This window comes from Martes martes (genome assembly GCF_963455335.1).
Source record: "Martes martes genome assembly, chromosome: 14".
Lineage (NCBI taxonomy): Eukaryota > Metazoa > Chordata > Mammalia > Carnivora > Mustelidae > Martes > Martes martes.
The window spans coordinates 33,605,983-33,629,483 of record NC_137902.1 but is presented as its reverse complement, the minus strand read 5'-3'; the positions used below and the strand labels follow the sequence as shown (position 1 = coordinate 33,629,483).

The 23,501-nt window shown below is 44.8% G+C and overlaps 1 protein-coding gene across 1 annotated transcript in view; it reads right to left on the bottom strand.

Moving 5' to 3' along the window:
* The window catches only part of MYOF (myoferlin), a 156,140-nt gene that overhangs the window by 31,404 nt on the left and 101,235 nt on the right, over window positions 1-23,501 (bottom strand). The window contains exons 25-37 of the mRNA XM_080822325.1: window positions 21,685-21,816; window positions 19,378-19,541; window positions 17,014-17,128; window positions 14,753-14,858; window positions 13,011-13,156; window positions 11,585-11,758; window positions 10,174-10,282; window positions 9,139-9,216; window positions 5,734-5,915; window positions 5,482-5,640; window positions 5,260-5,358; window positions 4,126-4,287; window positions 1,954-2,119 (exon numbers count right to left, since the gene is read on the bottom strand). Coding sequence (XP_080678451.1) covers window positions 1,954-2,119; window positions 4,126-4,287; window positions 5,260-5,358; window positions 5,482-5,640; window positions 5,734-5,915; window positions 9,139-9,216; window positions 10,174-10,282; window positions 11,585-11,758; window positions 13,011-13,156; window positions 14,753-14,858; window positions 17,014-17,128; window positions 19,378-19,541; window positions 21,685-21,816 — 1,792 coding nt within the window. The remainder of the gene's footprint in view (window positions 1-1,953; window positions 2,120-4,125; window positions 4,288-5,259; window positions 5,359-5,481; window positions 5,641-5,733; window positions 5,916-9,138; window positions 9,217-10,173; window positions 10,283-11,584; window positions 11,759-13,010; window positions 13,157-14,752; window positions 14,859-17,013; window positions 17,129-19,377; window positions 19,542-21,684; window positions 21,817-23,501) is intronic.

The window sequence follows — 23,501 nt, the reverse complement described above, 5'->3', positions numbered from 1 at the left end:
AAGTTAAACACTTAGAAGTGGAAGTTGATGACCTAGGGCTGTGTGACCCCAAAGTCTGTGTTTTAACGTACCGGAGCCCAGAGCAGAGTAGGTGCTTAGTGAATGGTGGAAATGATCAGGGGGACCCTGATCATTTGCTGGGGAGACTGACATTTACTGAACATCTATGAAACCCCAGTTGCTGTGTGAGGTCATTTTAGACCCACACAGAATCCCTGCATCTATCAGCAGTCTCTGCATTTCCAAGATAAATCTCCCCCAAAACTCCTGACACACACACACACACACACACACACACACACACACACAAACTCAGAATGTGACAGCCAGTCGGGCAGGCAAGTGGTAACACAACTGTATTCGAGTTCCATCTTACCAGCTCTCTGCTTTACCAGCCTCACAGCCACAAAGCCTCAAGAACAGGAGGAAAAAGTTATTCTGTATGCTTCAATATTAAGCCAGCCAAATATATTCCTCAATTCTTACCCTTTTACTAGTTTTAAGAAAGGACCAGATTGATCTAAAATAATAGATTCTGGTCTTGGGAACATTATGCTCCTCCCACCCCATACTCCTTAAGGATTTCCCTCTTCCAAGACTTCTTTGAAACCCTGACCACACTTCACATTAATTACATACAGTCACTAACCAGGAGACCTCTGCCCGAGGCCCAACCCACCCAGCCCCCTGACCAATAGACACCAACGGGTCGACACTCAAGAGGCCAGAGAAAGATTGCAGAATTTGTGATTTCACACATTTGGATCAAAGAACTTGGTCTCATGAAAGCACTAGGAAAAATGCTAGGATAACAGTTTCTCTCCCATTTAGTAACCCCAAATACAACAATGCTGCAGTGACAATAATTCTTGTTGTTACAAAAATGTTGCTATTTTAGGTATTATCAATTCAACACAAAATGCTCGGCATGGGAAATTTCTGGGTAAACTCATGTAGGGTTGTTTTTTGTTGTTGTTTGTTTTTTTGCCTAAGTGTGATTGTGGATTTTATTTTTTCCCCTTCCCTTAATCAGGGTTATAGGATGCTCAGACCCATGTAACAGATGAGTTTCAGATATCTGCTCTGTAAAATCTATACCAAACCTTCTAGAAGATTAAATAGAACTGGTTAGCACTGCAACTGCTTAAACAGAAGACATCTGTTTCAGTCTTGAGGCAGTCGCGCTCAACTGAGTGAGTGTGTCTGGATTCTCCACGGGGCCTAATCTCATGATGCCAGGGGCCAACCTCCCTGTTGTGTCCCAGTCCCCAGCCCCTAACATAGACCCTGTACCTAGTAAGCTACAAACGAGTCATTACTGAATGGGCAATAACAAAATGCTATTCACTAGCTATTATTTCTTGGGAGCCTAAGCTAAGTATTGTGCCTGCTCTATCATCTACTTAATAATCCCGTGACCTAAGGCAAGCCATTTAAACTCAGCACGCGTCAGGTTTTCCTCCATGGGTAACCATGAAAGAACATTTTTCCAGTTACATCACAATCATGGGACGTATTCCCGAGGCCGACAGGTGGAAAGCTATAAAACCCCTCCCCCCACTTCAGTGCTCACGAGGGGACCCCTGGATTTCCACATCAAAACATTTGTCACATTGGACTGTGACCTCACTTCCTTGTTTGTCCTCTCTGCTTGATACACAACCACCTGAGGAAGCCCTTGACATTTCCTGCAGAGACACCAAATGTTTGGCCAGGGACAAGTTCCTTCAGAAGGCAGTAGTCTGAGCACTGGATTCCCCCCAAAACAAGGTGGGAACTGAAACCCACCTCTGCCACTTACTACCTGTATTACCTTGGGGAGGTTACACAGCCCACTGTAAATCAAACTGTTTGCTCATCCGCATGTGTATTTTCATCTTGAGGAGGCTGGGAAAGATTAAATCAGGTCACACGCAAGAAGCCCCAAATGGTATTTATAGACTCGCCTCTTACCTTTCAGCTGCGGCACAAGATCCTCCTTTCCCGAGTAAGGGTCACAGCGAAAGCGGTCCAGACGATCGATGGTGCACTGGCCAACGACAGGCTTCCGCCCGAATTGCCTGTGGTCGATGACCTTGATCACCAGCGGGGGCATGTACAGCTCCTCCTTGGGCAAGAACTGGGTGGGGGGGGGGTGTCACAGAACCAGGCATCACTCATCCATACCCTACCAAAGGGACTGACCCAGACTCTGTTGGCCCGTTTGATGTAGCTCCGGGGACTCACAGTAGGAGCTCAGGAATCTGTGTACAGGCAAGTGGTGTCATACCTAGGACGTGAGCCTCGAGCCAGACTGCCTGGGGTCAAACCCTGCCTCTGCCCCTAGGAGCTGCATGACCTCAGCTCTTCAAGGCCCCAGTCATGTCCTCAGTCATAGGAGGTCACACCGCTGCGTGTGACCCACTTAGCCTAGTGCATCAGGACCTGGCTGTGCTCTGGGACACCGTGCAGTTCGCGTGTAGTCAGAATGAGCTCGCAGTTAGACGGAACTGAGATAAGACTTCAAGCTCCTTTCCCCCGATTCTTCCTGTCCCTCCATGTGGAACTCGGTGGCCTTGGTGGCCTCAGTGACACTGTCTGATTAGGGAATCGCGGGCTGGTCCTGGGTGTGCCTGGTAGGGGCTCCAGAGAAAGCTTCATCTCTGGCCTTGCACAGGAGGAGAAGCTGGGGTTGGCGGAGCGGCTCTCGTCACTCCAGCCGAGACCAGATTCAGACCGGAACTTGGGGCAGTGAGCACGGCTGGGTGGAGTGGCCTGAGGCCATCAATTTGGGATTCTGGCTTGGAGCGTCCAGGCTCACCCCACCTGCAACACTGTAGGGGAAAGAGCATGGACTTTGGAGTTGAAGGAACCCAAGTTCAGATTCTGGCCACCTGCCTGCCAGCTGTGTCCCTGCATAAATGAGTTAACTTCTGGGTTTCCTCCAAAGGGGGTATATGAGGACTGAAAGCCGCCTGCCCAGCTGGGCAAGACCAAAGGCGACATGTGGCTGGCTCAGGGCTGTCCCGTCGTCACCTCTAGCACAAGGTCCGCAGCCCCAAGGGCGTGGCCTGACACTCACTGTGGGACTTGGATAAGGTGTCCCCCTCTCTGGCCCTCATTTTCTTCATCTGTAAGAGCAGGCGTTAAACCCCATGACCCTAGAGTTTGAGAAGGGTGTGTTAGCGACACCACATGACTAGGGAGGGAAATGGAATTGGCAGGTGCTGGGCCTCTGCTCCATCACGCTAAGGAAATGCCTTGATTTTCCCTCTTTTATACAGTACAGTGAGAAAGGAAGACTTTTCTTAAAAAAACAAAACAAGGGACACCTGGGTGGCTCAGTTGGTTAAGCTGCTGCCTTCGGCTCAGGTCATGATCCCAGGGTCCTGGGATTGAGTCCTGCATTGGGCTCCTTGCTCAGGGGAGAGCTTGTTTCTCTCTCTGCCTCTGCCTGCCACTTTGCCTGCTTGTGCTCTCTAACAAATAAATAAATAAAATCTTTAAAAAACAAAACAAAACAAAACAAAACACTAAGGATGTAACTGCTTTCAAAGCGGAAGGACTGGGTGATCTCTTCTGGCTGCAAAGTCCTGTGGGATCTATGACGGAGGGACAGAGTCAGATCTGGCTCACGGCCTAACAACCGGGGCGGACTTCCACGGAGCCAAGTGGGTGCCCTCCACTGGAGGTGGGGCACGTCATGGGCCCCATCGCCCAATGGGCTCTGCAGCTGTCCCTTCCCCAGCCAGCCAGTCCCCGTCTGGATGCTTCCAGTCCACGTACACCGGCAGGGGCAGGACTGAGGGTCTGTGTTCCACCCTCCAGGGCAGGGACCAAAAGCCTGTACTTGAGAGCTGACTAGATGGGAAGTTTATTCGAGAAAGACAGAAGTATTCTTCACAAATATTTCTGTATCACTGGAGATGTGTGAAGCTTCAAGAAACCATTACCTACAGTGTGAGAATCTGAGGGAGAAAAGTCACTGGCAGGCTGAATCCAAGGCAGGGTTTTTCTAGTTGCTGTCAGAGTTTAGAAATAAATAAATTATATGTGTGTGGCATGGGGGGCGGGATGTGATCTCTATATTCATATGTTGAATACAATTCAGCTACTCAACACACATGTGCTGTTAGAATACTGTACCACTTTCATGAAGAGAACAGAACTCGGGAAGTTGGGCGTCTTCTTTAGGTTTTTGATCACCACTGATTCTACCCTTTCCCCTCCACACTCCACAACGAGGCTGGGGGAGGTGATCGAAGCCATCTGGTAGTTTTTCATGTTTCTTAAGCCCCAAGCTAGAATCTAAGAAAGCAATATAAAGAGAGAGGAGGAAAACTCAGTGAATTACAAATGATATTCAAAGGAAAAATCCTTCCTTTATTACTGGTAAATTCTTTAAGACTGACTTGTACAGATTTGCCTAAAATCTCTGAGACTCTTATCCTAGAAAGCCTGTAGGTCATGCAGAGAAAGCAGTTTTGTCCCTCTTCTTCGGCCTGAGCTGCTAAAACGCAGAGCAGTGAGGGGTGCAGGAATCGAATCCTGGCTGGGAACCCTGGCAAGTGTGGAAGCTCTCCATCCCGTCTGCAAACAGGACTGATGGGTCTTATCTACCGCAAGGTCATTCTGAGGATCCAGTGTAAACTTCTTAACACGGCGTCTGACATGCAAGCATTCAAAAACGAAGGCTGTTGTTTAAAGCTATCTGCTTTGGTCTTCAGGATCTCTGAGCAAGACAGCCTGAGAAGGGAAATCTCAGCGTAACGGCAGCTTGACTGCACAAGGGGGAGACTTGAGGGCGTTCCGGATGCTATCCACGAAGGTACCCGTTAGCTCCAGCAGCCTGTGTCTGCTCTGCCCGGCACGTCACCATTTCCCATTGCTCCCATCCCTCTCTCCACCTTCGGCCCCCCGCGCGGGTGCCCTGCTCTCTGGACACCCGTGTGTGCGCACGCACACACGCACACACGCACACACAGGCACGCTGCTCTCAGTCTGCCTTCCTTCTCCCAGCTCTCCAGCCGACAGGGGAAACTCAGCAATCTCCAGCTCCTAGTAAATGAGAACTCTAGATTCCCTCAGCAACGCTGGAACAGACCAGTTCTTATTGCGACAAGCTTTCTGTTTCCATGCGTATTTCAGGTTTTTGGACAAATTCTCTAGGAAGTTGGAGACAGCAAGAGAATATGTAGCAAGATTCCATTTCCTCCGAGAGAGGCCGGTTCTGTAGCTATGTCATTTGACTTGATCAGTAAAATTGAGGGAACTGCGTACCTCAATAGCAGTGAGCTGAACCACAGGCCGGATCCCCTGGGGGACCATGTATAGATTTGGCGCCCTTTGTGAGGGAAGGATGGGGAGGTTGGAGCCATCCTGCAAAACAAACATGGGAACATCGATGCCTCACGTTAGTTCAAGTAAATGGTGTCGTGGAATATGAGCACGTATCTTAAACAGCTACGAGGAAAGATGTATGCGTGTGAGTTCAGTAAGTACCTTTTGCCTCAGAATCAACTCTGCAGTTACGAGGACATCCCCACAGGCTTTGTCTCCATTCATTACGGGGTGCCAGAGAAGTTTGGGTGTCACATCCCTTTCTGAGTTTAGTTTTACAAGAGGAGAGCACATACTTCGTCCTAAAAATTCATCCTTGCCCTAGAGAAACAAGCAATCCTTAAATTCTTCAACAAATATCCCAATACACCTCCATCATTCCCCAAGCCATCTTAGAAATTCTAAAATACCTACCACTTGGTCATTGTCAAAAAGTTCGATGATAACTTTGGGTGGGTTCTGCAGAACTGACTGGGGCTCCCCGTAGATTTCAATTTCATCAAATATAATGGTCTGGTCCCATGTGGGATTCAGAGTTGAGTGGATGATCTCAGTGGTTTTGCTTCGATGGAGGAAGGAGACATGAGCATATGGATCTAAAACAGGAAAAAAGAGTAACCATGTGGCCATGGCTAAAGTCTAGCTCCCCAGAACCCCTCATTTCAATCGCACACTCATCCTCCACTTGTACTGATTACAGACCCTCTCTACCACCTGGGAGACAGACTGCCAAACCAACCTTGGGAAAGAACAAAGCTGGAGGCACCACGCTTGGCTGGTTTCAAACTATATTAAAAATTTTTAGTTATCAAAACTGTATGATATTAGCATAAAAACACACACGGGCCAATAGAACAGAACAGAACTCAGAAATAAATGCATGCATAGGTGATCAATGAATTTCCAAAACAGGTGCCAAGTGTACCCAGTGGAGAAAGGACAGAATGAATTTGCGATAAGGGCACCAACAATGCACAATGAAGAAAGGATAGTCTCTTTGAGAAATGGTGATTCAGCCACAGGCAGAATAATGAAACCGGAACCCCATTCTACACCATACGCAGAAACCAACTCAAAACAGACTAAATACTTGAGCATAAGACTCAAGACCACAAGACTCCTAGAAGAATATATACAGGGTAAGCTTCTTGACATTAGTCTTGGCAATGACTTTTTTGGATCTGACACCAAAAACACAGGCAATAGAAGCATAAAAGGAACAAGTGGAGCTTGTTAAAAAAAAAGAGAGAGAAAAGCACAGCACAGGAAACAATCAACAAAATGGAAACCCATGAACTGGGAGAAAGTATTTACAAACCACACATCTGATGAGCAGTTGAACAGTTAATATCCAAAATACGCAAGGAACTACACAGAACGGCAAAAAGCCCAAATAACCCAATTTAAAAATGGGCAAAGGACCCGAAGAGATGTTTCTCTGAAGACGACCTACGAATGGCCAAAAGGTCCGTGAAAAGGTGTTCAGCATCACTGGTCATCCAGGAAGTGCAAATCAAAACCAGAACCAGATGTCACCTCACACCTGTTAGGGAGGCTATTATCAAAAAGACAGGAGATAACCAGTTTGGCGAGGATGTGGAGGAAAGGAAAGGAAAGTGCTGTTGGTGGGAACACAGACAGGCCAGCCTCTGTGGAAAACAGTATGGAAGTTCCCTAAGAAATGAAAAACAGCGCTGTGCTAAGATTCAGCAATCCCACGTCTGGGTACTTACCCAAAGCAGATGAAATAATTATCTCAAAGAGCCACCCGCGCTCCCATGTTCACTGCAGCATTATTCACAATAGCCACGGCATGGAAGGAGCTAAGTATACACTGACAGATGAGGAAATGAGGAAAATGTGGTATGTATGTATGTATGTATGTATATGGATACATATAATTCAGCCTTATAAAAAGAAGGAAATCCTGTCATTTGTGCCAATATGGATGAACCTGGAGGGTCCTCTGCCAGGTGAAATAAGCCAGCCTGAGAGACAAATATGTTATCACTTCTGTGTGGAGGTCCCCCCACACCTCTGCAAAAACCGATCTAACAGAAACAGAGAGTAGAATGAATGGTGCTTGCCAGGGGCTGGGGGGTGGGGTGGGGAAAGTGGGGAGAGGTGAGTAGAGCTGTACAAATTTCAGTTGTAAGATGAGTAAGGCCTGAGGACCTAATGTCTAACACGAGGATGACAGCTGCCAAAGGTATCACAGAACTGCAGTTTGCTTAGAGAGGAGAAGCTGAGTGTCTGTCTCCCATTCACAGAAGTAACTCTGTGAGGTGACCAGTGTGTAGTTGTGGGAACCTTTCATAAGGTAGATCAAACTGTCACATTGTATACTTTCAATAAACAACTTTGTCCATGATACCTTAATGAAGCTGAAAAAAAGATAAGTAAAAAAGAAGCTTCTGTCTGCTTCTCTCCCATGCTAAAGAACGTCCCAGAAGTTCTGCAATTGCCTGGGAGCTGACCCATCTGAGCAACAGCCTAACATCTAACCTGAAAGCGTTGCATCATCCCAGAGGCTGCTTCGTTTCTAGCACCGCACCCCACTCGAATGGGACACTTTGTTTTTGCGTTGATCATCTATCTTATGTCTCAAACGGCAAGGTACCTGCTTGAGTTGTAGGCAACTTTAGTCAAGATATGGGATTAAGATTCTAACTTTGACTTTCGGTGATTGAGTGCCCCCTGGTGGTGAATATTCAAAAAGGCCTTCAAACCCGGTTTGGAGATGTGTATTATGAGGATAATTTGGAATCTGCTCTAATAGATCAGAAAAGGAAGCCATTCACAAACTGGTTACATTACGTGCATTACATTGATTACATTCCATACTCAGAACACACCCTGCAAGTGACATGAGCATGCTAGAGTGTCAGGCAACTGCTTTATGAGTTGTTTCCATCAAAGCTCAGCTGGCCTTCGAGTCTTGAAGTGGAAATCTCCCCCGGTCACCCAGATGGCCCCCGAACCATTCACGATCCCGCCAGCAATAGCACAGACCCTCATCAGCAGCCCCTGGCCTCTTCCCAGCCCTGCCCACAGCCTTCCCCTTGGAAACAGTCCAAAGGCCATGAAATGAGCTGGGTCTCATGGCTTTATGGTGCAGGGAATTTGGAGAACAGGCCACAGTGAGGTCAAAATGGACTCCACACTGCCTCAAGCCTGGTGTTGCAGGAAAATGGGGGAACTTGTGGTCTTTCTGTCAACTCAAGGGAGCTACAAAAAATATATAAAGGGTCTTAACTTACCGATCAGCCCAAGAGCCCAGGGTGTGTGTATGTGTATGTATATCTGTTGTATAAGCAGAGAGCAGAAATTGCTTTTCTTCTTGGTGTTTTTTTTTTTTTTTAAAGATTTTATTTATTTACCTGTCAGAGAGAGTGAGCACAGGCAGACAGAGAGGCAGGCAGAGGCAGAGGGAGAAGCAGGCTCCCCGCTGAGCAAGGAGCCCAATGTGGGACTCAATCCCAGGACTCTGGGATCATGACCTGAGCTGAAGGCAGCTGCTTAACCAACTGAGCCACCCAGGCGTCCCATCTTCTTGGTGTTTTTTATTAGTCAATCAATTAATGATTATTAGTCTTAAAAGACTGTCTTCTGGGTATCTCCCGCACCCAGCAACAGTACTCAACACACTCAGTAACTAGTTAATGACTGAGCAGTTTATGTCACACAAATCATACTCATCTCAATATGGAAGTCCTTTCTGATGGGAGAAATTACTAAAAGCATGCATTTGATGAAAAGCAGAATCAAGCTAGCCACCTACACAAATAACATATAAGATGGAGATTTTTGCCCCTTTACCTGAAAAACTATCCTTGTCTAGAGCCATGAGGTTCCTGGCTTGATAGATATAGCAGCGCAGATGGTAAATGTAGACTCCTAAAAAGAACAAGATGGAGGTTACTCACAAGAAACATAACACTGTCGACCGCAAGTTTTCTGGAATATTTGGAGATGATCCATGTTTCAGATACATGGGTCATTCAAATCTACTTCTCCACACTAAAAAGTGCAGGTACTGGTGATGACATGTGTCCCCAAAGGAGTTCTGTTTCCTATAAAATAAAACTAACTTTAAAAATACTACAGTAAGTTCAGTACAAGTGTATCATTCAAGAGAATATCACTGCTGTTGAAAGACCTGGATTTAGGCCACTGCTTGTCATCACAGACCTTGGCAATGAAACTTGGTTTCCAAGAGTTATAGAAATAGGGTTTCCTACATTATTCCAGCCCCAGATCTAGGAAGCAGCTATCTGTTAAAAGTTCCTTTGATACTTCAAAATCTTTATACTCCTGATCCTTATATTAATGTACATATGCTCCTACCCACCCCCCACCCCGGCCCCCACTATTCTGGGAGTCAGACTGCTTGAAATCTTGTCTACAGTGCTCTAAGATGAGGACAACAATAACACCACCTTCTAGGGTGGTTATGAAGATTAAATGAGTTAATATATGCACAGTGCGTGGTACATAAGCATTTGCTATCTAGGTCTGCCTAGATAGTAGGTATGCCTCATTCCAGAATTCCTAAAGATTATCATTGGAACCAACTTTAACTTTTTGAACCTCTTTTTCTAATTAAAACAATCTTTTGGGGAGCTTAATAGACAGAATGAGTACATACTGGACACACTATGTCAAAGTCAATAACTTGATGACCCTCCACCCCAAATATGATTTTTTAAAGTATATCTGAAAAAATCCTCTTCATCAAGTGATGGAAATAAAAGTCATATTTGCATAAAGACATTTTAATCCTATTCGGTGATTCAGAGAGTTTTCTTGAGATAAGTCATAGCGACGGAATGCACAAATCCATTTAAAACTTACTGTCAAAGTTACAGGAAACGATGGGAGTGTTTGCCCCAAACACGGTGGTGGCACTGTACTTCTGCTTGTCTGCGCTCTTCTCGTCTCCATCCTCAGTTGTGTCTGCGCCCTAAAGAGGCAGAAAGGTCTGTTACCTATGCTTCAAAACCAAGAGGCAAGAATTACAAAGAAACAGAAAAGATTTTATTTATTTGACAGAGAGAGATCACAAGTAGGCAGAGAGGCAGGCAGAGAGAGAGAAAGAACGAAACAGGTTCCCTGCTGAGCAGAGAGCCCAACTCGGCACTCGATCCCAGGACCCTGAGATCATGACCTGAGCAGAAGACAGAGGCTTTAACCCACTGAGCCAACCAGGCACCCCAGAATGGCAGCTTTTAAAAGAGACCTTCCTCGGGGCACCTGGGTGGCTCAGTTGGTTGAACGACTGCCTTCGGCTCAGGTCATGATCCCGGACTTCCAGGATCGAGTCCCGCATCGGGCTCCCAGCTCCTTGGGGAGTCTGCTTCTCTCTCTGACCTTCTCCTCTCTTATGCTCTCTCTCACTCATTCTCTCTCAAATAAATAAATAAAATCTTAAAAAAAATTAAAAAAAATAATAAAACAGACCTTCCTCATCCAATCACTCCATTTTTAAATAAAGATGAATAAAGCCCAGCATAGCAAGTGTCTCGCCCAAGGTCACTTAGCTGGGAAGCCACAGAGCAAGAAGCTGAAGCCAGTCTTTTGCCTCAAGTCCCGGCTTATCAAAACCTGATGCTGAAAATTTAAAAGAGGAAAAGCATAAAGCATAAATAAGGGGATTAAAAGGGTGAGAGAAGGAGGAGGATAAGCAACAGAAAAACATAGCAGGGTCATTGTGCAGAAATAGAAAAATGGGCTGCATCTGGAAATGGTTCCCAACCACCATGTTGTTTTAGATGGACCACTGCCATTTCCTTATTCATTCCTTCTACCTTTAGGCTCGCCACCCCCGCCTTCTTTACTATGCTTCCATATGAATTACTATCTAATTCCCTGAGCCATCCTTCTGTTTTTCTCCCCCTCACATCTGTACATTTAACTTTCTTGGCTGGTTGAACAGTTGTAGTTTCCAAGGTATAATGCAAAGAACCTGTGCCTGGGATGTTAACAGGTGTTACCTGCAGCAAGGGTTTTAAGAGAGATCTATTTGGAAAATGTTGGGTGAACAACATTAAACAGGTGTGTCTTCAGTAGAACTTCTTAGAACCTTTCCTGTGTTCATGGCGTATTCATGCAACAAGGGTTACTGAGCACCTAGGGTGTATGGCTTTCTCCCAAATTATCTGCAGTCCTGCAGCACTGGAGGGGTCCCTGTGGAGTCAGTGTGTTTCCAACACTCATCTATTTTCCCTATACCAATATTATTAGAGCTTTGAGTATTGTTACTTACGAGGGCACCTTCAAGTTTAAAGATGGCAGCTGCACCATGTGTTTCCGAAGGAGCCATTTTTCTTCTCCAGCGTCTGCGGCGAAAGGTATCTGAACTACGCTGTTTCCAGTGAAATTTCCAGCCAATTAAAGAAGCATATTCCCAGCCCTCCCGATCTTCATATTCTTCCATGGCCTAGAACAGAAGTAAACCTTTAAATGCTAATGATAATCATCATCATAACAACAATCGTATTATCCCCTAAATGATAAGCACATTATTTGGTCAATCAACAAACAGGTATTGAAAATCTACTCTGTTCCAAGCACTGTGTTATGAGTGATACAGCAAAGAACAAAGTGGGCGGGCTGTCTGCCCTGGCACAGCTGATGGACTGTGGGAACATGGACAGATAACCAGGCAACTGACACAGAACAAGACATTGAGAAGGTGATGCCTATCCCGTCAGGAGAGGCACCTTATTCAGACTTGGGGTGGGTTAAGGAAAATGGATTCTTTCTCAAACTGCTTTCCTCACTTCATTAGCTCATAAGACATTGTTACTGTGATATAGTTTGGAAGACATTGTTATCTCTACCTTATCTAGGAAAAAATGACACCACTCTCCCCAGGATTTAAATGTCTCATCTAAGTTAGTAGCTGGCATTAGCTCACTAATAAGTAAGTGACAGATCAGAGTATATTACTTCTGTAGTAACTAATAACTTATGAAGATAGGACTTTCTGTCCTAAAAACTGTTTATATATAAATATACTCCATTTTCAACGTTTTAGGCAATTCAATAAATACGAGTGTTTACTGTATGACAGGGATTGTGTTAAGGGCTGAGGAAGCAGGTGAAGAACAAGACAAGACCGGGTCCTGGCCTTCATGTAGCTGACACTGACTGGTGGAGACTGTATGGAAATATCTTAAAAGTATGATTAGATTTAACAAATGCCAAATAATACTGAATAATATTAGTGATCTCAGAAGTAAGAGCTCTATGTGGGTTATTATCACTGTAGGATTTTTTTTCCAATTTTGAATAAACACAATTCCATAATACCCTAATTAAAACATGGTATTATACCCATTTTGCAGATGAGAAGGGAAATGAGGCCAAGATTTGAGTCCTTGATATCTCATTCCGCGTACTGAACTCTTGCCACTCCTTCGTTGTGCTACCAAGATCATTTCTATGACTGCTCAGTAGCGGTTCTCATCATTTTGCCTACTTCAGATCCCCTGGAGGACCTGGTGAAAGAGACTGCTGGGCCCCTCCCCTGGAATTCTTCTATCAGTAGGTTTGGGGTGAGGCGTTTCTAACACATTCCCAGGTAATGTGTTGTTGCTGGTTGGGGTGGGGAGCGCTTTTTGAGAACCACTGAGCAGGGAGGGCTTCAGGCCCGTGACTGGCGCCCCCCCCCCCCGCCCAGCTCTCACCCTTGCAGTGCTTGAAGCGCTTTGTGTTAAATCCTTCTTGCGTTTTCGGACCAGCCTTCGCCGTCTATGAGTATGATACATTTTCTCAGCTGCAACCCAGGATTTGGGTTTATTGTCGGGAGGGATGGTAATTCCATACTCCCAGCCTGGAAGAGAGTTTGCAAACGGTTATCCCAAAGAGATGCATTTGCTAGATTGCCAGATAAACTTTGGGGAAACATCCAGTCACACTCTCTGCTCCCACAACATTCTCTCCTGTGCCAGTGAATGTCACTGTTCTTTTCACTTTGTTGCAATTCAGCCCAACGGAATATAGCTCTGTTCCCTGGATCCCTCTGCAAATAGCTTCCTTTGCGGCCACAGGGTTCTCCTCTCCTTTCATCCCTCCAGTCACTCATGGTAATTAAGTGCATCTAAGAATAAAGCACAGTGCAAGAGGCAGCCGGGGACAGGTGTGGCCTGTGTGGTTACACAGCAGGTTTTATTATTTTTTTAATTTAAATTTTTTAAGGATTTTATTTATTTATTTGACAGACAGAGATCACAAGTAGGCAGAGAGGCAGGCAGAGAGAGGAGGAAGCAGGCTCTCTGCTGAGCAGAGAGCCCGACGCGGGGCTCGATCCCAGGACCCTGGGATCATGACCTGAGCCGAAGGCAGAGGCTTTAACCCACTGAGCCACCCAGGTGACCCTACACAGCAGGTTTTAAATCCCAGCATCACCACATGCTGGCTACTTACTAAAAAAGTTTCTTGCAGGTTAGTAAACCTGTCTATGGCCCAGTTTCTCCAGCATAAAGGTAAAGTACACTTTTCAAAAAAGAATTCATCAAGGTAATGCCTGCAAATCACTAGGACTATGCTTAGCACATAGTTTGTGCTCAATCAATGCTAACTATTATTATTAGGCTTGGTGTGTGCATCAAGATCAGCAAGGAATTCATAATCTACTTGAACCCTTCTTTATCCAGGCTTGTTCTCTCTTTCATAAGGAAAAGAATCAGATTTTCTCTTTCGGTATTTCCACATGTTATAGTTCATTTAACTTCAGATTACTGTTATAGGAAAGGATAAACACCATTAATGGAAGCTATGTCAATAATCTACATTACTTTGTGTCATTTATACTTCAAAAAAAAAAAAACCCCGCAAAACAATCTGTATTATTGAATAGGGTGACTTTTTTAAAAAAATTCTTATTATTTATTCATGAGAGACACAGAGAGAGACAGAGGGACAAGCAGACTCCCCAATAGGCAGGGAGCCTGATGCGGGACTCGATTCCAGGACCCTGAGATCATGATCTGAGCCGAAGGCAGCCACTTAACTGAATGAGCCACCCCAGCGCCCCTGAACAGGACTTTTAAGGCATTTTACAGTCCTTCTTCCTGAGCCCCAGGGTCCTGAGTGTGATGTTCCCAGGGGGCCTCTGGGGTGTGATGAGAACAGAGAGCACCCACATTCCACTTCCTTCCCAGATTCTCATCCTGGATCCCCAGCATCTCAATGTGCAGACACCGGGCTCACTGTGATCTTGTATTTTTTAATCTTGCCGCCCCGACCTGCACCTGTCCGAGTCCTTCCTTGTCCTTTGGATTTTGCATCTGAATTGTCATGGGTAATATCCAAGACCGGACTGTCACAGCCCAACAGAAGTAGGACTCCTCCTCCTAAGGAAACTTCGCTCTGGTTAACCGGGGCCTTACTGCAGAGAACCCACCAGGTATTAGATCTGAACTGTTACCTTTTTCATCCACGGCACGATTTATATCATATACCCAGGCGTCATCTTCCCACTCCCATCCTGGAGGGCATGTCAACTCGCCGGGTGACGCTGCTTTATCACCGTTCTGTAGAAAGTCAAAACAAAACAAAAAATGAAGAAAAGTAAGCCAGAGTGTCAGGTGAGATGCAAAGAGGAGAGACCCCTCACACTCAACAATGGATATTCACACGCTAACTTATGAATCTCTGATCTCTATGCACAATCACTACAAAAAAGTCGTTTTCTAGAATACCCTCTGTTTCCACTATTGGGTGTGTTGTTGGATCAAACCATGGGAAACTGCTGTAGTAGATAAAAAATGGTCAAATACCAGCAATTTCATAAGGTTCTACTTAATATTATGAAATGGCAAAACTCTCTTTATGAGGAGTTATATTGGGAAGAAACCATCAGAGATGGATAAAACACATGTTTTCAAGCACAAGGTACTGTCACTGGAGGTTCTAGACGCTCATCATGTAAGACTGAGCAAGGTTTAGGTTAAATACTAACTATATTAAAACTGACATTTGTGAAAAAAGTTCATAAGAACAGAAATAAAGGTGGTCCATAAACATATGGAAAATGCTCAGCCTCACTTTATTTTTTCAAATTTATTTTCAAATTATTTATTTATTTAATTTTTTGGGGGGGGGTGGGGCAGTGCAGAGGGAGAGTCAGAATCTTAAGCAGGCTCCTGCCCGTCACTGAACCCGACATGGGGCTTGATCTCATGACCCTGAGATCATGACATGAGATCATGACCTGAGCTAAAATCAAGAGTCAAATGCATAACTGACTGAGCCACCCAGGTGCCCCCAGCTGCACTTTAATTAAGAGTGGTGGTGGGGACGCCTGGGTGGCTCAGGTGGTTAAGCATCTGCCTTCGGCTCAGGTTGCGATCTCCAGGTCCTGAGATCAAGCCCCACATCGGGCTCCTGGCTCAGCGGGAAGTCTGCTTCTCCCTCCCCCTCTGCCTCCCCTCTGCTTGTGCTCTGTCAAATGAATAAATAAAGTGAATAAATGAATAAATGAATGAAATAAATTTATTGAATGAAAAAATGAAAAATGAAAAATTGAAAGAAAAATGAAAAAAAAGAAATAAATTTATTCAAATGAATAAATAAAATCTTTTAAAAAAATTAAGAGTGGGAAAATGGAAAGGACATCAGGGCACTGACAAAGCTGTTGGAGTAGGGGTAGTGAGTGTTTAGGAAAACAGCCTTATACGCTGTTGCTAGAAATACAAACTTACACACCTATTTGAAAGCGGTGTAGCAATATTTACTAAAACGCACATGCACTGAAATCCGACCAGACCCATCCAGGGATCTCTCCTGGGGATAAACTTTCACAAGTGAAAAAAAATGAAGTGAATAAGGATGTTTACCACTGCACGGCTTGAGAAAACCAAAAACCAAAGACCGGAAAAAAATCAAAATGTCCACAAGGAGAGGATATTTAAATAAATTATAGGGGGTGCACATAATAAGACACCCTGCAAGCATTTTTTTTAAAAGATTTTATTTATTTATTTGTCAGAGAGAGTGAGCACAGGCAGACAGAGATGCAGGCAGAGGCAGAGGAAGAAGCAGGCTCCCTGCTGAGTAAGGAGCCCGATGTGGGACTCGATCCCAGGACCCTGGGATCATGACCCGAGCCGAAGGCAGCCGCTTAACCAACTGAGCCACCCAGGCGTCCCCCTGCAAGCATTTTTTAAGAAAGCTCACAGATCTATACGTATTGGTATGAAAGGATGCCCAGATATATTGTTATATGAAAAATACAAGTTGCTGATTCTATTTAGGTGCGGGGGGGAAAAAGAAGTTAGATAGTTGGTTTTAACAGAAACACAATTTCAGTGATTATCACTGCGGGATGGACCGTAAGTCTGAGAGAAGAATTACTTTTCATTTCCTTCTGTGCTATCTGTACATTTTGAAAGACATATGCGTTCCATTTGTTGTGATTTAAAAAGCTAATACATAAATACATACAATAAAAAAATTGCACGACTCAAACGTTACCATGTACTAACATCTAGTTCAGCAGACCCCGTGTCTTTTCTAGAGAAAATAATCAGAGGTGCACTGGTGTGGCTTCAACCTAAGGTAAGGCTATTCAGGACACAAGACAGAGCAGAAGAGAAGGGGCGGCTCTGCCCCGTGGTCCGTGGATTCGGAGGTCACGGTTCCCAAGAGTCAGGGTTTGAGGCTGTCTGAGGGGGGCAGGCCGCTCACCGCATCGGTGTAGGTGTCCTCGGCTGGCTTCCACTCGCCCCCGGGGTAGCGACTCTCATTCTGGTACACTTCATCTGTGAACTCCGTGTGACCCGCGTCCGCCTCGGTCAGCAAGCTGCGGGCCAGGCTCGCGTTACCAAAGGAGCAATGGTAGCCAACAATCCCAGCTCTGCCCTGTGGTCGGGAAACATCTACTCGGGTTCCCTCCTGACGCTAGCCCTTGGGTTCTCCACCAAACCCTTCCTGCTAATAACTTCTGACATTCTTTTGAAGAAGGGGCCTGCGGGAACAATGAGACCTAAATCACCGAGGACCCCTCAAGTTAGCAGTAATCGGGGTGGGGACTGGGAAAACAGTCTTGTGGGCAGCTCCTTATACAGACCTCATGTTCTGTATTTTTGTTTCAGTTCAGGGCCGTTCAGCTTTTTTGCAGCAAAAAGCCTGGCTAACAGTTCAAAAGAATAGGATGTTGTCCATCCTCATTCCCCCTATTTTAAAAAATGGAGTGGAGACAGTCTCATGAGGCCAGGTGTGGAAATTTTTATTCATGGCTTGCATGGTCTACGTAACACAAACTGAAAGGGAGGAGTTTAAATTTTCTGCATAATTCCTAGGTTGATGGCCAAACCAGGTCATTTAAGACTCCAGACTCCATTTAGGTACTTAAGAAACCCATACCGACTCTCTGCCATGCCAGCTTTGCTCTTGGATTTGGAACTATTTTGACAACCCATAAAGGAAAGTATAGAGGCTCCAACTCTGACTTAAGTCTTCTGCCAGGGACCCACTCAAGTGAGCTTTCTTTTTCTTTTCCCTGTCCCGACATCTTTTCCCTGCCGAATCCTCCCCAAGAATCAAGCACTGGAAAGAAATCAGAATAGAAGTGGCCGCAACTATTTGTATACATTTAGCTCATCCCATCATTATCTGGGCCCCAGAGGAGAACATAAGATCTGGTTGCCGCCTCTGGGGTCCCATTGAGCCCTGACATGCTCCGACCCTCCGCTTTTCCAAACACAATGCCTCCACTTTTCCCTGTCCTCACTAACCTTCCTTCCTTCTCTCCCATTCAAATCCCATTTCCCTTCTCCTCACCAGGAACCCCAACTCTATCCAAAGCAAGCTGTCATGGGTTAAAAGCAATCATGAGCAATCATCAGGGCTTAACACACCCGACCAGATCCAGCATGCTCATTTCCCTCCTTCCCTAATGCCTGTGATCACAGGAAACAAATGTGGACAGAGAGGAAAAACTCTAGTTTGAGGCCTTGAAATCCAACTTCACAAGCTTGTTTCCTCCAAACTCAAGTATGCTGTCGTGAGGTGGAGAAGAGGGAGCTCTGACTCCGATGCTGTTGGCAACATTCAGGGGCCCAAACTCCAGGGGACGCATACTTGCCTCCTCTCTACTGTTCCTTTCTTTTAATAATACGCTTTTGAGACACAATTCACATATGATACAGTCCACCCATTAAAAGTGTACCCTCTACTGTTTCCCTGTTTCTTGCAGACACAACAGCATAATAGTTGAGTGCTGGTTTTGGTGCCCAGGCTGGACTGGTAGCACCTACAACCTATGTGTTTTGAATATGTTACTTAATCTCTGTCAGTCTCCATTTCCTCACCTATTAAGTGGAGATAATGCTACTATTTGTCAGGAGGTAAGTCTATATGAGTTTCTGTAGTGTCAAGGATATTTATAGGAGGAATAATCTTGGAAGACAGAGAGATAGTGTCTCTCATTCTCTCTCAAGCAAAGGGCCAGCATGCTTGCTTGCTATCCATTATAAAAGGTTTGGGTTCCCTAAGCTCAGGTTCCTCTCCGGTCATACAACCACTTCATGGTTAAGTGTCTGACCATCTCCTTGTCGCCCTGCGGGAACCGGGGCTGTGAGAACCAGAGCAAATATGAATACTGATACTGCTATAGCTGTTGGCAGTGAAGTCCTTTGTCTCTGACCCAGGAGTCCTGTGTCTCCTGCCAGTGTCCATGAAGTATGGCAGGTGACCTTGTTAACTTGCAAGTAAGCTAAAAATCTCAGATGCTTCCTAGTTTTTGACAACCACCTACCCTATAGGGCTAGAGGTCAGATTCAATAAAGTGATTAGCACATTGGTGCTTAGCTCACTGCTTGACACATTCAGGCAAAATAAGTTCTTAATAAATGTTAGTACCAGGTGCTTTTTACATTCATTGTTTTATTATGGGGCACCAATAACATATTTTTAGTTTCTGTGGACTTATTATGCTCAGCGGATGTTATATGAATATTACCAAGAACAATGATGGACAAGAGTCATTAAGCAATTTCTAGGGAAAGGCTTCACTGTCATCCTTTTTTCTCGAAAAATGGGGAAACTTACCTTCTTTCAGGATCAACTATCCAGTCTCCTTCCCATTCCCAGCCTTTTGGAGGCAAAAAGAATTCCCTCTTGAGTTTTATTTTTCCTGTGACATCAGAAAATTTATGACGACCCACTAATCCAGAAGTGCCCCATTTTCCAAACATAAGAGCTTGGTTTTCATACTGTTAAAAACAAATTAGAGAGAAACCATCAGAGAGAAGGAAATAAAGCCCACTCATAAATTTTTAAGCCCATTTTAGCTAAACCATGATAGAAAGTGAAAAAATTTTATACCCAGAAGGCACGGACCTAACTTGGGCTGCTACTAATTATGTAACTTTGGGTAAATCACTCATCCTTCTAGACTCAGTATTCCCATCTGTTCACTGGGGATAATACCACAGTTCCCATAGAATTGTTCAAATGTGCAGTTGAAAGTACTTTGTAAATAGCGAAATATCACACTAATTGCTTCCGTTATTATACTGAATGGCTCCAAATGGTTCTCTGAAGCCAATTTTTGAATACCCATAAATCCTCGATTTATGAATGTGCAGGCTTCTACGAGTTTATTTGTAAACAGTCTACTGCCTAGAACTTGGGGCACATTTCCATGCAGAATCAACATTATAATTGATGGTGCATTTCCCAGGCACTCTCAAGGAACCTGTGTGACATATGGAGGTCCTTTAAGGGCCTAACCTTTATGGCACCTAAAAGTTCTGTGGCTTCATCCCCTCTGGAATATAGTGGGGATGAAGACCAAGACCATTCTAGAAATGGGTTTAGTAGCAAAGACAGAGTCTTGTTTATAAGACATTTCTGTCTAAGTTAGAAATTATAAATCTATAATGGTCTGCTCTTGACTCTGTCAACCACCAAAAGGACTGAGATTTGCCAGTGGTGAGTGTCCTGTTTGGGTGTCAGCTGAAACTTCCATTTTTCTGCAGATGAGCCCACTGAAAAGATGATTTGCAAGTGACAGAGAAGCCTGAGGTTGAAGAAGGAAGAAGTATGAGTAGAGGTTTGATGGGGAAATTGGGTTCAAGCAGACACAACAGTACCTGTCTCAAATAGACGTTCTGAGCCTTGAAAGGAGATAAGCTCGAGGAAGCAGCTAAAGAAGCTATTGTCACCAGGGACTGTGAGACCTGGGGACATGTGCATGGCTTCTTTGGTTTCTAAGTGACAAGGACACAGAATGGAGGAGCAGGGTGTTTCCACTACTTCTGCTTGGAAGCCAGCATGGATATAGTAGAATCTAGACAAGAAGTTTGGCAAGACTGTTAGCACATGTGAAGCACCTCAGAGACTTCCAGAAATGTGGTAAGGGAGGGCGGTGCTGGGGGATTCTGCAGAGAACCGAGGTCTAGTATTGGCGCAGGAAGGCAAGAACCAGTGAAATATCCACTATTGTTATTAATGTGCCCCTAATGGTACTCCTAGGTTGTGAGAATCTAAAGAAACTAGAGTCAAGCAACTGAAACGCAAGGATTGTCTCTTTAACATGAGTTGGAGCTAGAGTCTGACCTATGTAGGGAAGGGTCTAGAAATGGGAAAGGAGGAAAGAGAGCCCTGGACTGGTTGATCCTTGCTCAGTACTAGCACCTTCCAGCTTATCTCTAGCTTCAGAGCTGGAGGGCAGGCTGATGCCAAGAAACCCTCCACAAATGCTGGAACGAGTGTCTCCCATATGTGCGCTGATGCCCACTCCACACTGCCCAGCTGACCGCACATAAATGCCCATGATCCAGGGCCTCCCCTGTGGCTTCCAGCCCTCCCTCTATTTATCTCCAATGGTGCTTCCAAGCCCACGCCATAAGGGCCTTGTGTGGCTCCCATGTGTTTCATTGTTTCTCCAAGTGGTCCACTGAGGCCCCATGTCCACCCACAAGGGAATCCTTGCTGCTGCTAATCCCTCTCTCAGTGACACAATTGGAATCTCCAGGGCGGCCCCGGCGGTCGGAATCTTCAACAGGATACACAGTTTTACAATCACTTAGGGAAGATTTCCCTACATGAGGAATGTGTCCTCTGCCTTCCAAAGATCCCCAGCTCCAAGCATGCCTCTCCACGTCTGCACCTCCCCAGCACCCTCCCTACTGGGTTGTCTACGTGTGAATCACTCTGGTGGGTCCCGACATGGACAAGAAAACCTCCCGTCAGTCCTTCCTCGTCCCCCCAGATGAAGGTCCCTTGGATGGGATTTTAGGTAGTACTGATGGCTGGGTGCTGAAGGATGAATGCTTTCTCTAAGGACAAGTAACAGGAACCCCCCCCACCCCTACCACCAAGAGGAAAAGACACTGATGTCACTGAAGGTACCATTTCAGCAAAGACGGTGAACGTTCCTTCTGCGAAGCTATTGAACTTCTTCTCCACAGCACTCAAGCCCAGCCAGATGTTCACTCGCAGCTCCACGGGCACCTTTGGTCCGTGGGTTTTCTCCTGCGGGTACTGTGAGACACACAATAACACGCTCTGTGAAGTTGGGGGCAGCACAGGCTATGACACTGCGTTGCAGCCCAAAGCAGACTGAACACCCAAGCATCCCTCTCCCCAGTCTAATTTTAGGTTTGCGTAGTTCGAGCATTTCCAAATGACCCTGTAAGCAGAGATTATAATAACAATAAAAGCAAGGGTTCTCCAAATGTGAGCCATGAACCCCCATGTGTCCTTGAGACTTTTCTAGGAGGTTCTTGGAGTTAAACTGCTTTCCTAATAATAATACCAAGATGTTCCTGGTCTTTTTTGCTGCCTTGATGGTGCAAAAGCCTATAGATGAGACTCTGGGCATTGCAGTGGGAATCGGGGCAGTAGCACCAAACTCCACCCGTGGTCATAATCTTCTTCCTCACTCAGTGAAGAAAACAAATACTAGTTCTACTTACGAAATCCCTCCATAAAACAGTAAAAATTACTAATCTTATCAAATCATGATTCTTGAGTACGTCTTTTTAACTTTGTTTATTTTTTATTTTTTAAGTAAGCTCCACTTAGGACTCTGAGATCAAGAGTCACGGGCTCTATGGACTGAACCAGCCAGGCGCCCAGTGAGTACATCTTAATATTTTGTGTAATGAAAGGGAAAGTAGACACAAGCCACTTCTGCTGCATATTAATGTGTATCTTGAGAAAAAGCTCTTGTGCAATTGCTTGAAATGTGAATTGAATTAGCCTTTTCTTTCAATGGAAATCTTTTTTACTTAAAACAGCAATTGACAGACAGATATGATTACTCAGACTTGAGTATGGGGCAGAGGTTTCCTTGAACATAAAACAGGCCTGCCCCTTCAGGTATAATAACTGACTGCATTCTGTTGCCAATGATAAAATTCAGGCTTTCAAGTAAAAATGAGAATTTTGGAAAACTTGTATCTGTCACGGTGAGCCTGATAGCATCCTGATACACAGAGACTTTTTGGATGAGTGATATTAATTAAAGTGATTTTCTTTCAACATTGTAAGATGAAATGTGTCAACATTAGGAAGATCTGCATAATTCAACGAACTGATATTTTCTAAATGATCAATGCTAAATATTACAAAATCATGCATAGACAATAGAACCATTCAAAGTACAAAATAAAACAATGGATTTCAATGCAGTTGAGAATGAAAAGTTCACTGATATGGTTTCAAATTCCATATTGCAATCACCTTTTAGAGGTTACTACTTGAGTCTGGTGTTATACCAAAAATGTGTATCCACAATTATCTGAGAAGGATATTAAAATACTCTTCCCTTTTCCAATTACATATCTATGTGAGGCCCAATTCTCTACACAGACTTCTTTTATTTTTTAGAATTTTTAAAAAAGATTTTATTTATTTGAAAGAGAGCACAAGCAGGGGAAGTGGCAGGCAGAGGGAGAAGCAGGCCCCCCCCAAGAAATGGGGGGGTTGGGGGCGCTCTCTATCCAAGGACCTTGGGATCATGACTGGAGCTAAAGGAAGATGCTTAACCGACTGAGCCACCCAGGGGCCCCCTCTTCATACACTTCAACCAAACAACTTATTCTATCAGATCAACTGTTGAAGCAGATATGGCTTATATATATAGATACAGTTATATTTCTGTGAAGCCAGGCATTAAAGAGGTTTGCAAAAATGCAAAACGCTCTAATTTTGTAACATTTTAT